Raw genomic sequence first — 17004 nt, 5'->3', positions numbered from 1 at the left:
TTTTTTTGGGGGTTTTTGGAATTTGGGGGGGGGGGGTTTGACGTATTAATAACGGGATTAAGGAGTTTAATTAGTTTTAAGATTATCATTCTAATTTTTTTTTTTTTTTGAAGGGTAAGGAGCCTAATTTCCTCATAATAGTTTTTGATTAATATTAAGTGCGAGGCCCACTAATCTGGACATAGAAGGATACTTGGACTGAATAATGGTCTTCATTAATGAATTAGATTGGACTTTGATTGCTTGTGAGTGTGTGGGTGGGCAGGCGGGCTATGGTTTGCTGTATAATTATCAGTGTTCTAAATAGCGTATTGCGTGGCGATCCGTTGACCCCGAGCTAAGGGCCAGGCGAGATTAAGCGAGGCAAATGCGTAAAAAAGCGTTTTCTTATTTTAATATTATTTTTAATTTTTAATCAATAAAAAAATTATTTAATAATTATTAATTATACATACTAAACATCCAAAACAGATTTATAGGAACTTTATACATTTTTTTTCAAAATTTTCAACAAAAAGATAAGTTCCAAAATTAAACAAAAGTAGCATAAGAACTTAAATTCTATCCAACTCTTTATCAGACTCCAATTCAATATCATCATCTTCATCTAATTCATCCTCCGTGTCGTCTGATACAAAATCCTCCTTGTCGGGCTCCCTTATATCATTCTGAGCATTTCTATCTCTTGATGAAAGTTGTAAAATTTCATTTTCCACCCCATCATACTCCTCATCACCATCACAACCCTCTACAATCCAAGATTGTGCATTAGTTGCATCACTTGCTAATAGAGTCTCTATTTTGCCCTTCTTCTTCTTCTTCTTGTTTGCTAACCTTGCATTAAATTGGACATAAACAAGATTGTTCATCCTGGTAGTGTCAAGTCTATTCCGTTTCTTCGAGTGTATCTTCAAAGAAAAAAAAAGATGAAGAAAAAGAAAAGTATATTTAATGGAATAAATCATGTTAGGAAAATGTGTAATTGGCAATCTGTGACCAAAGGACCTATTTGTCAAAATTGTAAAGTCAAGGACTAAATTGTACAGGTCAAATAGTTAAGGGACTAAAGTTGCAATTTAGTAAAGGTCATAGCATAGGTCTAGGGTAAAGTGGGATACTTTGAAGATGCAAATGGCGCGTTGATGCCGCTGGAGTTTCACCTTGACCTTGCTAGAGCCAAAATTGCAGAACTGACCTCGCTGTAGTTTCGCTGGTCTATCTCCTGAGCGAAGGTACGTCGCTCCAGTTTCGCCAGGACCTCGCTCGAGTGACTGTGTTATCTGGCCTTTGGTAATTTTAATGCCTCGCGAATTTTTAACGCTCCATATTACCAAATTCGACCTACTATATAAACAAAACGTCCGATTTTCATTAGGTGACCTTTGGCAAACATTAAAACAACAATTCCTCTCAACTTCCAAAGGATCAAGAGCCAAAATAAATTCATTCTTTTCATCTTTGATTCTCATGGTTCTTTGAATAAAAACATCAACCCTCACAAAACCAAAACACCCTTTCATATCTCCATATAAACTTCCAGAAGATCATCTGTTTGAAGATCCGGGAAGGAAATTGCTTGAAGAGCTGGAATGCTTGGTGATTCACAGGAGGTAGAAGATATTCAAAGCTGGGATTTTGGCGCAGATCTGCAAAATCCAGGATAGCTGTGGTCGATACAGTAAGGAGGTCAGAATATTGTTAGAATCAATAATGTCTGACGTACTGTAAGTCAATATCTTCTATAGTGGATCTCTACTGGCTTGTGCCCGGAGTTTTTACCTAGTTTGGTTTTCTTCGTCAACATTTTATTGTGTTTTTACTGCTTTTTTGTTATTTATTTTTCAACCGGTAATTCAACTTAGGTAGATAAAGTATGTGAATGAATCTAGGCAATGCATAATTGATGTGACTTGTTGCATCAGTTAATTAATTGTTTTAATTCCGCATGAACACCTATTCACCCCCTTTAGGTGTTAGTTGGGTCGAACTATTGCTTTTTCAAGTGGTATCAGAGCTAAATCTCGAGTCCTGGCCCATAGTTGTCTAGATGAGTCAATCACTTTCTGTATCTCCGTATTTTGAAGGAAGTAATTATGCCTATTGGAAGGTTAGAATGCATGCGTTTCTTAAGTCTTTAGATGAGTATGTTTGGGTAAGTGTGCAAAATGGTTGGAAACCTCCCTCTACTATCGTATCAGGAACTGTTAACCTTACCGACATATCACTATGGACTAAGGATGAAATAGCTGAGTGTAATTGGAATAGCAAGGGTCTTCATGCCCTGTTTATGGCCGTGTCTCCCGAAGAGTTTAGGAGAGTGTCAATGTGTGAAACTGCTAAAGAGGTTTGGGACATTCTTGAAACTACACATGAGGGAACTAAAACGGTAAAGAATTCTAAGTTACAAATGCTAACTTCTAGGTTTGAAGAAGTGAGAATGAAGGATGATGAAACGTTTGACGAATTCTATGCTAAATTGAATGACATTGTTAACTCTACCTTCAATCTAGGTGAGAAAATTCTCGATTCTAAAATTGTGAGAAAAGTGCTTAGGTCCCTGCCCGAGAGATTTAGGCCTAAAGTCACTGCCATTGAGGAAAGTAAGGACCTAGATGAAGTTAAAATTGAAGAACTGGTAGGATGGTTGCAAACTTATGAACTCACTATTACACAACCTAAGAAAGGAAAGTCCATAGCCCTAAAATCCATCAAAGAAGATGAATCTTCTGATACTGAGTCACTTAGGGATGAGGAAATCGCATACTTTGTTAAGAAATTTCAAAAAGTTCTCAAGAATAGGAGAAAGCCTCAGGATAAAAAGAGTGGAGCTCCTAGCAGATTCAGAAAAGCAAAAACTGAAACGTTTAACAATAAAGGGTTGAGTGATAAACCACGTTTGGTTAGATGCCATGAGTGTCAAGGTATAGGTCACTATAGGAATGAATGCCCTAGTTATAAGAAGAACCAAAGAAAAGGGAAAGGTAGGGCCTTAGTTGTCTCACTTACAGATAATGAATCCGAGACCAGTGATAGACAGGAATCTTCTAGTAGTGAGGACGAAGGAAACTATATGGCATTTGTATCGACTGTTAAGAGTGAATCTGATAAGGAGAGTGACAAGGTTGATGAAGAACTTCCAAACGATAATTCTAGTAATGAGGAAGAGGATGACATAGACATACAAGAAGCTTATCAACTTTTATTTAAGAAGAGTCTTAAAATGAAAAAGGTCAATAAAGCCCTACTCAAAAAGGTTGATGAACTTGAAAGAGAAAAAGAGAAACTTGCTAGTAATCTTCAGAATTCACTTAAGAGTGGCAGTGAGTTAAAGTATGTCAATGAGAAGTTAGAAGACAAGATTAAGACTTTGACTAGTGAATTGGTGAAATCTAATGCTCATCTTCAGACTTTCATAAGTGGGACTAAGAAATTGGACAATATTTTGGAAATGAATAAGCCTGCAGGAGATAGGAAGGGTCTAGGATATATTGAGGGTAATACACATGTTGCTAGACCTTCTAAGACTATTTTTGTTTCTGCCTCTAAGAAAGTTAATGCTGTTAGTAGTTCAAATAAGGGTAAGAATGTTCCGAGAGAACAGAGTCATCAATCACGTAGGAACCTCATACCCAGATACCCTCAGCCACGTACCTTTGAGCCTAGGTTCATTCCCACCTGTCACCACTGTGGAGCCTTAGGACACACTAGGCCTAGATGCTATAGGTTAGGGAATGAGCGTAAAAATCTGAACATTCCTAGTCAGGTTAGCTTTCTGTCTAATCAGGTTAGTCATTTGACTGAGATGCTTACTAAGCTTACTAGGAGTACTTTATCATCTAAGAAAGTTTGGGTCAAAAAGGGTCATCTAGCTAGACATTCAGGTCAAGAAAAGCGTTTTGTTGCTCATGTTGCATTGAAAGCCCAAAATTACAACATGTGGTACCTAGATAGTGCATGTTCTAGGCATATGTGTGGTAATAAGGCTTTATTCACTACTCTTGATGAATGTAACGGTGGTATGGTTACCTTTGGAGATGGGGGTTCTGCACCTATTCTTGGCAAAGGTACTGTACAAATACATGGTTTACCTGTGATCTCTAATGTGTTTTATGTGGAAGGTTTAAAGTCTAACTTGTTAAGTATTAGTCAAATTTGTGATGATGATTTTGAGGTGAGTTTTGTACAAAAGAGATGTACTGTGTATGATTCGTCTGGTGGGGTGGCTCTTGAAGGGGTTAGAACAACTGATAATTGTTATGGAGTCTTGCCTAATTCTAACTATGTATGTAGGAGTGCTAAAATTGATGTGAGTGAACTCTGGCACAAAAGATTAGGTCATTTGAACTATAAGAGTCTAGTACAACTGGCTAAGAAAGAATTGGTAGATGGTTTGCCTAAGATAGGTTCTAGTGAAAATGTTGTGTGTGGACCATGTCAACTAGGTAAACAACTTAAGGGGAACCATAAGAAGACTTCAAAAATTCTGACCAAAAGACCCCTAGAATTGATACACATGGATTTAATGGGACCATCTAGGACTGAGAGTTTAGGTGGTAAGCGATACATTCTTGTTGTGGTAGATGACTTCTCGAGATTCACATGGATAGAATTGCTTAGGGAAAAATCTGATGCATGTGATCTCATAAAGTCTTTGTGTAAACGGCTTAACAATAAACTAAATCTCAAAGTGTCTAGAATGCGTAGTGACCATGGAAAAGAGTTTGAGAATTTTAATCTTGAAAGTTTCTGTATGGATGAAGGGATATTGCATGAGTTCTCTTCTCCTATCACTCCTCAACAAAATGGGGTGGTTGAAAGGAAGAATCGGGTTCTTCAGGACATGGCTAGAGCTATGCTTCATGGTAAGGGACTAGCCCTACATTTTTGGGGAGAAGCTGTTAACACTGCATGCCACATAATTAATAGAGTTTACCTTAGACCCAAGACCGATCAGACTCCATATGAGATACTTAAGGGTAAAAAGCCTACTGTTAAGTACTTTCAAGTGTTTGGGAGTAAGTGCTACATTTTGCGTGATAGAGAGAACGTGAGTAAGTTTGAATCGAAGAATGATGAAGGAATCTTCTTAGGGTACTCTAGAAATAGCCGAACATTTAGGGTGTATAACTTACGTACTCGTGTGGTGATGGAGTCAGTAAATGTTGTGATAGATGATGCTGTGAGTGAGGGGGAGAGTGTTGAAAATTGTGATAAAGATGGTGATCTTATAAGTTCTAGTGATCCTACTGAGCCACTTGTGTCTGAATCATCTCTTAGGAAACCTAAAACACCTGAAAAGAAAACACTTCTACAAGATCGAGATAAAGATCCTAAGGAACCATCGACTAGGGTTAAGTCTAATCATCCTAAGGACAATATCATTGGGGATCTAGATGAAGGTATGAGGCTTCGTAGGAGAGTACTGAACAATCTAGCATACACTAGCTATGTCTCTCAGGTAGAACCTAAGAAAGTTGAAGAGGCTCTTAGTGATGAGTGTTGGGTGAATGCGATGCATGAGGAGCTCAATCAATTTGCGAGGAACAATGTGTGGATCTTAGTTCCCAGACCTGAGAATTGTAATGTTATAGGTACTAAGTGGATCTTTAAGAACAAGACAGATGACCAAGGTACTATAACTAGGAATAAGGCTAGACTAGTTGCTCAAGGTTATACTCAAGTTGAAGGAATTGATTTTGATGAGACTTTTGCCCCTGTTGCACGACTTGAGTCTATTCGGATTCTGCTTGCTGTTGCATGTACCTTAGAGTTCAAGTTGCATCAAATGGATGTTAACAGTGCATTCTTGAATGGACTTCTTCAAGAAGAAGTCTATGTGGAACAACCAAAAGGATTTGTTGATCCTAAGTTTCCCAACTATGTCTACAAACTTCACAAAGCTCTCTATGGTCTGAAGCAAGCTCCTAGAGCTTGGTATGAGAGACTTACATCATACCTTGAAGAACATGGATTCTCTCGAGGTGGTGCAGATAGGACCTTATTTATTAGACATGTTGAAGAAACTATCACCATTGCTCAGATTTATGTCGATGATATTATTTTTGGTTCTCCTCTTGAGTCTTAAGCTTATGAGTTTGCTGAGTGTTTGAAGCAAGAATTTGAGATGAGTATGGTTGGGGAGTTGAGTTATTTTCTTGGACTTCAGGTGAGAGAGACAGAGGATGGACTGTTCATTTCACAGTCTAAGTATGCTAAGGATCTAGTTAAACGCTTTGGGCTGGATAGTAAGAAGCATACTAGGACACCTATGAGTACTAGCTTGAAGTTAGGTCGTGATGCTTCAGGTAAGAGTGTCGATCCTTCCCTATATAGAAGCATGATAGGTAGTCTTCTTTATCTCACAGCTACTAGACCTGACATTGCTTTTAGTGTTGGAGTGTGTGCTCGATTTCAGGCAGATCCAAAAGAATCACACTTAAACTTTGTTAGACGCATCATTAGATATGTGAGTGGAACAGTTGATCTAGGAATATTCTACTCTAGGAATTCTAATCTTGACTTGGCTGGTTACTCCGACGCCGATTGGGCCGGGAACGCAGATGATAGGAAAAGCACGAGAGGGGGTTGTTTTTACATGGGTAGCAATCTCGTAGCCTGGTTGAGTAAGAAACAGAATTCTATATTTCTATCCACGGCAGAGGCCGAATACATAGTTGCAGGGAGTTGCTGCACTCAGCTTCTCTGGATGAAACAGATGCTGAGTGATTATGGGATTAGTCAAGGGACCATGACTGTTTTCTGTGATAATACAAGTGCCATAAATATTTCTAAGAATCCCATTCAACACTCTCGAACAAAACATATTGACATACGGCATCATTTTATTCGTGAGCTTGTTGAATCACATGTAGTCTCTCTCGACCATGTCTCTACTGATAATCAATTAGCAGATCTACTTACGAAACCACTAGATGGATTGAGGTTTGAGTCGCTTTGGACGGCTATTGGTGTTTGCTCACCTATCTGATCATGGATTCATGCATATTCATGCATTTATCACATATGCACCTAGTCATTTCATATCTTGCGTGTGATCTATGTGTGTGTGATGCATTTTTGACTGTCAGTTTGTAGTTTAGTAGTCTTTTGTGTGTTTAAACAAAAAAAAAATAATAATAATAATAAAAAAAAAAATTTAAGAATTTTTTTTCTGTGCCTTTTATGTAACGAATATGGCATGTGCATTAAAGATCAAACTCCATTTTTCATCATATGTACAAGTCTGAGGTTCCATTATTGTTCATTTTTGTCTGTGGAGTTCTGGGTATATGGCTCGTCATTCATTTTCACATAGCACACACTGTAGTCCTGTAAGCGAATCTTATGGTGTTCTTCTGTTATTGGGGTTGTATGTACATATGACTTGATCTGGGACGAGTGTAACCTAATAAATATTGTCTTTCCCAAGTTTTATTTTGATTATTCATTGAACTTATGACTGTCTTCGGAGCCTACTTGACTCGAACAATTAAGCCTGAGGGGTTTCTAACCTGGTGCCCTAGGGTCGTCTGACTTGGGAGTCACCGGCCTAAAGTTCGTTATTGGGGTCATTTCTGTCGCCTAATGAGGATTGCATTGCACTTAAGTTCTTTTGCTCAGGGTCGTCTGACTTGGGAGTCACCGGCCCAAAGTTCGTTACTGGGGTCATTTCTGTCGCCTAATGAGGATTGCATTGCACTTAAGTTCTTTTGCTCTTACTATTTACAAGAAAAAAAAATTATTGAATCATACAGTTAGGGGGAGTAAAATTGTGACAATCGTAGTAATTGATATCAGTCCTCGTGGAATTGGATTTGACTGTCACTTGGTAGCCATTAACCTTTGTCTGGTTGTTTTCACGTGTCCTTTCTCACTAATTTAAGGTTTTGAGTCTAACTTGCATGGACTACGTGGCACTTCTCACGGTGATGTTCTGTATACATTTTACTTCACGGGATGCTGAACTGTGTGTGAGCTTAAGATTTGTCTACGTTCTGGTTGTCGGGTTTGCGACTTTATGCTTTTTGGTGGTATTGTTTACATACTTTGGTTCCATACTTCGGTTTTGATTTTTGGGATTATTTTTCAATGCTCTGCAATTGTCTTATCTTTGCAATTCCACGCTTTGGAGCTAATTTCGTCATTTCTTGAAACTTGTGTTCTTTTTCTCAAAATTCAAAAATTTGATGCTATTTCTAAAATTTGAATTTTGCTCGAGTCTCGCCTGGACTTAGCTCGAGCGACAAAAGCAGAAGGCTTTTCGCTCGAGTTTCGCCAATTCCTCGCTCGAGCGACGGTGCTTTTTAAACCCCTCGCCCGTTTCATTTTTGCGCATTTTTTTTTCTTTCTCTCTTTTTTTTTCCTTCTTCCATTTGATTCCCACCTCTTGACATTACTTGGTTTCTTACATAAGTTTGAGGGCCCTGACCTTGATTCCTAATCCGGATTTCATCTTCTTCATATTGATTTTGAGGTATTTTCATTTTTTTTCTTGTTTTTCTCATTTTTGTATTGTTTCATTGTTCTTGTGTTTTGCTTGCATGATACGTGCATTATTATGACCCGCATGCATTTCGTGATTGGTTTGATTGGTACACTTCGCATTTGCCTTCACCATTAATTATGGATTGCGTGTTCTTCCATTGTTTCGTTATGGCATTTTCGTGTTTTTGGTACCATGTTCGTCGTGGTCATTCTTGCATTCCGTTAATCTGTTTGATCTGTGGTTTGTTTCGTTTTAAAGCCCTTGGATTCTAGTTTGTGGAACTATGCTTGGATGCGTGCTTGTGTCTCGTATGTGCTTGGAATTGTGTGTCGAAGTGACGCCCGTCATGTGTTCGATGAAAGTCCCCTGTTATGTTTTGTTTGTTTTCCTTAGTTTGTGTGTTTCAGTTTTTCCTCCTCTTCATTCCGTCTTTGTTTCATTCGCGTCACGTGACTTGTTGAGTGTTTTTACACATTTTTTTGGTGTATAAGTACATCATGCTTGGTTTGCTCTTAGGGTCGTTCACGTTTTTCGATGCATCTCTTTCGTGCCTCATTTGTGTGTGCGGTGTTTCATTTTATATTGTATCGTACCCCGTGCATTCTTCATCTTACTTATTAAGTTCCGTCTCTCCATGTGCTAGATGGCCCGTAAGCGTCCTCGACCCTCTGCGCAGCCAGCTAGTGGTTCGACGTCGTATAGTCGTTCCAGATTCATTTCTGCTACAGCTAAGGAGGTCCTTCACTTCTGAATTTTCCTTACGCCCCGTTCTCATGGAGCGAGAGGTAATCCTCTCTAACCTTCCTGTTGATATCACCGCCATTTTTGTTTCCCGGGGTTGGGAGCCCCTTCTTATTGGTCTTTCACCTCCTCCCCCACTCCCCGTTCAGGAGTTCTATGCTAATATTCATGATATCGACGGCTCGTCTTTTAGGGTTTTTCTTAGGTCATTCTTTTAGGGTTACTCCATCGGCTGTAGCTCATGCTTTAGGTATACCTCAGATTACACATCCGACTTATCCCTATATTCTACCTACTTCTATTCCGGTCGATGCTCTTGTTCGGTCGACGCTTTTGAACACCCCCTTTGTTGGGGGGCCTACGGCGATGGCCACAGGTTCTTTACCCGCTGATCGTCAGGTTTTGTTGCGTATCGTGTGCACAAACCTGTGGCCTGTTGCCCATACCTCTTCATTACCTATGGTGCGTGCCCATTTTCTATATGCCCTTCTTCATGGGGACTCGATCGACCTTCCTAGCTTTGTGTGCCAGCAGATTCTGGCTTCATTTCGTACTCCTGGGAGTCGGATCGGGTTGCCTTATGCTTGCTTGATTCATAGGGTTGCTTTGTCTTTGGGTGCTTCTTTTCCAGAGGGTTCGACTTGTCGCATAGGACGTCCGATAGGACAGCAGACCATTCATCAGAGTCGATCCCATGCACTGTCATCTTCCTCTTCTGCTCGTGCTACAGCTCAGGCTGCGACCTTTGACGTTCTTGATTTTTCGGAGCCCTTTGATCCTATTACCGAGATTCTTACTGGGGGTTTCCGGGTGTCTCTTCCGCCTCGTACGGAATTTCCTTCGGCCGTTCCGCTTAGTCCTACCTTCCCTTCGACATCTACTTCTGCTCCTGGGGTGGCTGCTTTGCCCGTTGACCCCATGGTAATGCTTATGGGACAGATGTCTACTTTGGTCGAGTAGCAGGCTCGTATGATGGCAGAGATCACGCAGTTACATGCTGCTTCCGAGCGTCAGTCAGCTGAGCTTTCTACTTTTCGCAGTGCTCTTGCCGTGTGTCAGCGTCATTTGCGTTGGATTCGTGATAGTTTGGAGGAGGACATGAGTGCCGAGAGCGGTACTGATTCTTCGGATGATGGAGGTGCTAATTAGTTAGTTGATTGTTTTTGATCCCTTGTCCTTTGTGACAAAAAGGGAGAGTAGATACTTGGATAGATAAATCTTCAATTTTTTGGTAATTGTGTTATACTTCATGACTAGATTAATTTTTTTGATGTTTTGACAATATTAATGTATGTTTTTGGTGTTTTTGACTTACATTATTATTGCTTCTTAATCTGGTTAATGACATATGATCGATTTCTTGTTTACTGTTTCCATTTCATATGCTTTTACACTTGGTATTTGAGTTTTTGATTTTCAGGAAATAGGTTCAACAAGAGATTACTACTTTAGTTGAATAGATAGGGTGTTTGGAGTCATGTTTATTTTTGTCCTTGACTGTCATATGTATTTTTGTCACAGAATGCCAAAGGGGGAGTTTGTTAGGAAAATGTGTAATTGGCAATCTGTGACCAAAGGACCTATTTGTCAAAATTGTAAAGTCAAGGACTAAATTGTACAGGTCAAATAGTTCAGGGACTAAAGTTGCAATTTAGTAAAGGTCATAGCATAGGTCTAGGGTAAAGTGGGATGCTTTGAAGATACAAACGGCGCATTGATGTCGCTGGAGTTTCGCCCTGACGTTGCTAGAGCCAAAATTGCAGAACTGACCTCGCTGGAGTTTCGCTGGTCTATCGCCTGAGCGAAGGTACGTCGCTCGAGTTTCGCCAGGACCTCACTCGAGCGACTGTGTTATTTGGCCTTTGGTAATTTTAATGCCTCGCGAATTTTTAACGCTCTATATTACCAAATTCGACCTACTATATAAACAAAACGTCCGATTTTCATTAGGTGACCTTTGGCAAACATTAAAACAATCCTCTCAACTTCCAAAGGATCAAGAGCCAAAATAAATTCATTCTTTTCATCTTTGATTCTCATGGTTCTTTGAATAAAAACATCAACCCTCACAAAACCAAAACACCCTTTCATATCTCCATATAAACTTCCAGAAGATCATCTGTTTGAAGATTCGGGAAGGAAATTGCTTGAAGAACTGGAGTGCTTGGTGATTCACAGGAGGTAGAAGATATTCAAAGCTGGGATTTTGGCGCAGATCTACAAAATCCAGGATAGCTGTGGTCGATACAGTAAGGAGGTCAGAATATTGTTAGAATCAATAATGTCTGACGTACTGTAAGTCAATATCTTCTATAGTGGATCTCTACTGGCTTGTGCCCGGAGTTTTTACCCAGTTGGGTTTTCTTCGTCAACATTTTGTTGTGTTTTTACTGCTTTCTATTATTTATTTTTCAACCGGTAATTCAACTTAGGTAGATAAAGTATGTGAATGAATCTAGGCAATGCATAATTGATGTGACTTGTTGCATCAATTAATTAATTATTTTAATTCCGCATGAACACCTATTCACCCCCCTCTAGGTGTTGGTTGGATCGAACTATTGCTTTTTCAAATCATATTCAAGTAATTATTCATTGCTCATTAGTAAGTAAAATGTAACAACTTAATTAATACTTATCCCTTCAAAAGAACTCCAATTTCTTTCACAACCGGATGAACTAGTAGTCAAACCAAGTATCCTTTTTGCCATGATCTTCAAATTGGGTGTTTCATTCCCATAAAAATCCCACCAACTCACTAATAAATGAAAGTAAAAAAAAAAGTTATTTAATATTTATATAATCATATATAAATTATTGATATGAGAGAGAGTTATATGTTAACATACCCGGTTTGTAATTTTCATCATTGTTCTCACATGCACTTATTGCAAGCCTCCTTTCAAATGAACCTTCCTTTTGGACATATTTTTGCAACTCAATATTTATCACATGATGTTGCATTTGATCATCAGGAAAGAATTTCTCAACACAAGCAATCAAATTATTTATCATGAATGAATCATCTTTGATACATGGATTCTTGAAGAAATAGAATGGATTCAAAAAATATGCCGTTGTGTGAAGCGGACTATCAAGGCGACCCTTACTTTTAACATCAATAATGTCCAAGATTGGCCTATAATCACATTCCCTCTTCAATATGTTTGCAATGTCATCCTTTGCCTTTAGTAACTCCCCATAAACAAAGCCCATTGAAGGTTTTTCTTCTCCATCAACAAGTCTAAGAACTTTCACTAGAGGAGTGAATACCTTCAAACACAAGTCTATCATGTTCCAAAAATCGTTCGGAACAATAATATCAAATGCCTCTTTTCCCTTTTTAGACCTAGACCATTTCGTGTTGTCCCATTCATTGCTAGTCATCATACTTCTCAACTCTTGTTTTTTATCAAGCAAACTTTGCAATGTCAAGAATGAGGATGCAAATCTAGTGACTCCTAGCCTAACTATCTCTCTTTTTGTGAACTTTCTCATCAATGCCAAAGTCTTGTGATGTGCATAAATGAAAATAGTGAATGATTTTGCCTTGTTAATCACTCCCTTGAAGTTGGGAAGTTTAGAGATTCCTTCAAGCATAAGGTTTAAAGTGTGAGTGGCACATGATGTCCAAAATATGTTAGGCCTTTGTAATTCTAATAACTTTGCGGCTGCCATATTATTGGAAGCATTATCGGTTATAACTTGAACCACATTTTCAACCCCAACCTCTTTAATACAATCATTGACATATTCAAATATATATTGACCTGTATGAGCATCATTTGAAGCTTCCTTTGAAGAAATAAATGTGGTCCCCAATTTACAATTCACATACAAATTCATGATGCTTCTTCTTTTTCTATCACTCCAAGCATCGGTCATGATTGAACACCCATTATTTTTCCACTCTTCTTCTTGCTTCTTTAAAGTTTCTTTTGTCCTCTCCACCTCTGCCTTCAATAGTGGCTCCCTTAATTGGTATTGAGAAGGAGGAATGTAAGCCGGTCCATATTGACCAAGAGCTTCAATAATTGTTTAAAATTATCATTATCAATGGCATTAAAAGGAACTCCGGCTTCATAAATCCACCTTGCTAAATATCGATGAACCTCTAATAACCTTTTCTTAGCTATTGCATCATTCATATTTTGTTGTCTCAATTTCTTATTTGCACTCACAGAAGCATCATTGACATTGATGGACCTTGCAAATTGATCCATAGGTCCCACATTCCTAAGCCTTTTCCTAGTCCCTCTTTCAATAATAGCAATTTCATCTTCTTCCTCATCTATTGTAGGCAAAGACGTATTCACATCTTCCCTCAACTTAGCATCATTCAATATCTTCTCTATTTTTTTTAGACTTTGTCCCTTGAATCGCCTCAACACATTTATCTTTTTGTTCTTGACTTGCTTTAGGACATGATGCCACACCTCTTCCCTTTATTCCCGCTATGTGAAATTTATGCCTAGAAATTCCTCCCTTAGTAACCTTGTCACATAATATGCATTTCACATTATTGAAATTGGTTGGATCTACCAAAATCGCGGTTTCCCATCCAACATCATCGGAATCCCTTTTGAGTTTACTAGCTTTTGACATGGTTGAAGAATCACTTTCTTCCATTGGTTCCTAAAAAATAGAAACAATATAAAATTTATAAACATTGGGGTTCAATGTACTAAAAATGCATGAATCAATTCAATACTATAATGGTCACAATTCACAAATACACTAACAAATTCATGATATTTTTATCCACCTTCCAATCCCATTTGATATGAAAAAAGAATTGGTAAAAATTAAAATTGATAGTGTACACTATAGTAAGCTTAACTCATTAGCCAGAGGCCCAGAACTCCATTAAGGCATTAACTCACTAGGTCACAGAAAAGTAAACCCCACTATCTCTTCCATAATTCCATTAACTAATTAGCCACAATCAAAATAAAGTACAAATAAAAGACAAAAAGTTTGTTTGCTAGCCAATTGTTTCGTCAATTCCACCGTCCCACAAAACTCGCCCCCAACTCTACTTATCCAGGTATCTCTCTCTTTTCTCTCACACACATATGGGCCATAGCTATCACTTCTCAATTCTTTGACGTTCATCCGGATTGTAATGATTCATTCTAATTCGGTAATTCCACACTAATATTTCAATTTGAAGATATTTTTGCCTTAAAAAAAAATCCACTAATTCTGGTTTCCCATTTTTTGACAGACTTACCGACATATAGAAACTGAAAATTGCTTGTTGAAGTGGACGGAGCAAGCCAGATGCTGGAGAGGAATTTTTGGGAGTTCAGCCTTTAGTTCATTCTTCTAGGGCACTGAAAATTGGGCAAGTAAATGGTAATTTGTTGGGTTTAAACTTTAAATCTTTAATAGAAGCATAATTTTTTTTAACCAAAAAAAAATAAAAATAAATAAATAATGCGAGCCTTGGCGCAATTATGCGCGACAAGGCGTGAAAAATGTTGACTGCTAAATTACACGCATTGGCCCTTTGCTTGGCGTTTTGCTTGCGCGTCGCGCCTAGGCGCGCTATTTAGAACACTGATAATTATTGCTCCAGCAACCGTAATTGTGTTGCATACCACAATAATTTTATCCACCAAAGATGTCAATGTTGAAATCATCCAATATTAATAGACGAATGTCTCCTTTAAGATAGATTTTCGAACTTAATTTTTGAACGTTCGACCATAAGAAGTTGTAGGTGTTTGGTAAAATTGATTATAAAAGAATTTGTACCGTTAGACAACAAATTTTGAGAAGTAGCAAAAGTGTAACTTTTCAAATTCTACTTTTTAGCTTATTCAATTTTCTATAACTAAAACATATCCCAGATATTCCTAAAATAATGCATCATACGATCAATTAAATTTCTTTAATTTTTCCCTTATGAACTACTTACTTTTCTCGTTTTAAAAGTACTTAATTCTATTATTGTACTACCATTACTCAAGTGAAAATAATTAAAGAACTATCATATAGATCATATCGTTTGTGATAATTATTAGAAACATTTTAATTATTTTGAAGATAAACTGAAATTATAGTTTTATGACAACGTAATGAAGCAATAATAAAATAGACTAGTTACCAAACACAATTGCAATATTAAATATTTAAATTCCTAACAAACCAACTAACTCATTAAATCAATAATATATGAACACATTAGTGTTGCAATTTTTGTTAGTAAATAATGATGCTTTAATGTAAAAAACGTATATCATAACATTTTCTATTGGTAAACCTAACCTTGAATTGCAAGTTTATCAACATATTCCATGCATAACATATCTTAAAAATTGATATAATGAACCATTCCCACTAAAGTGCAATATGTTATATATGTGTAACAGTAAGACTTGATTTTAGAACTCTTATTACTGAAAAATACATATAGGTCAAGATGTAAAATCCAAAAATAGAATCGTCATAGAAATTGTGCAAAAGTAAAGGAAGAGAAGTGTAAATTAAGTAGGTTAAATTACTTCTAGCACGATGCACACTTCTATGCTATCTAAGCAGCCTCGTGTAAAAAAAATGTAATATCTAATTACGTCTTGCATGTACAATAACAAACAGGAGTTCTCGCAAGTCATCATCTTGGCTATTCAAGTCCAACATACAATCTGCTTGCAAAGACAGTCAAATCACAATATATTTCGCGTGAATCCTAGACTACTGAAGTTATTTGATACTTGAGTGGCCTACCTATGTTTACTCTCCCACGAGAGAGGTTGGAGAGGATAATTTGTTAAGCATGTGAATTTTGATCTTGAAAAGGAACACAACTCTCCCATTCCAAAAAAGGCACATCTCCTTTGCCTGATAGAGATTTTTACCATATTCAATATCAACTTTTATCATCAACAGTACTTGAATTTCGAATGGTGGGACGATTCAGACAAGTTTAAACATTACCATAGCTGGAATGATAAAAGTTGTCCAAAACTTGAATCGTAGACTGCCCTTTTTCTTGGTCTTTGTATATCTATAATTTGCTGATGATTGACACCTGTCTATGCCAATGAAAATTCCTATTATCTTATCCAAAAAGCCATTGATTTTGGTGATTTCCTTAATCCGAGGAACCCATTATTATTTCAGAAAGAGGATCCTTATTGGTTCATTAAACTGTTTCACGTGGCCTTGTCCAATAGAAATATTTCTTTGCAGACAAATTAGCATAACCTTTTATGATTGTCTTGGTGCGTGGATCAAACTCAACAAACATCAAAATCAATTTTAAATAGGTAGGCCTCTAATTTTTAAATTTAAATTATCTTAGAGTATGTTTGGTAGAGATTTTAATCCAATTAACATCAATTTTTTTTATCGTTATTTTACTATTTCAATCGTCATTTTTGAATTATCCTCTCACAGATAAGATCTACTTTATCTCTAATGTTCAAAAAATCAATTAATAAAATCCATACTAAACAAGCACTACAAAGTTTTATAATCCAACTTTAATAAACTAATGACTCATTTGACACACTTTTTCTTTTACTTCTACTTCCTTTAAAAACCGAAGTAGCTATCTTAATTGATATTTGGAAACTAATGTTTAAAGGAGCTTCTTTTCTCGAATGAGCTTTTAGATGAAATCACATTGTATCAACTTTCTCTCAAAGCTTTTTGAAATAAAAAAAAAATACTTTTATAAAATTAATTTAATAAGTTCAAAAAACAATTTTTGAGTATCAAAATCTCCCTTTGACTTCTCGAATATCAAGTCAAATGGGCCCTAAATCATT

The 17004-nt window shown here is 37.3% G+C and overlaps 1 protein-coding gene across 1 annotated transcript; it reads right to left on the bottom strand.

The window, feature by feature from the left end:
* Window positions 1-11850: 11850 nt before the first annotated feature.
* On the bottom strand, window positions 11851-13855 carry LOC111380414. Its single transcript, XM_023003972.1, has 5 exons — window positions 13663-13855; window positions 13404-13577; window positions 12755-13251; window positions 12076-12520; window positions 11851-11984 (listed from the first exon to the last, which is right to left on the bottom strand). Exons 1-5 carry the CDS (start codon window positions 13853-13855, stop codon window positions 11851-11853), a joined length of 1443 nt encoding a protein of 480 aa, XP_022859740.1.
* Window positions 13856-17004: the final 3149 nt, after the last annotated feature.

The sequence above is a fragment of the Olea europaea genome, unplaced genomic scaffold (genome assembly GCF_002742605.1).
Source record: "Olea europaea var. sylvestris unplaced genomic scaffold, O_europaea_v1 scaffold2142, whole genome shotgun sequence".
NCBI lineage: Eukaryota > Viridiplantae > Streptophyta > Magnoliopsida > Lamiales > Oleaceae > Olea > Olea europaea.
Note: the sequence above shows the minus strand (reverse complement) of the source record. Positions and strands in the feature narration are given on the sequence as shown.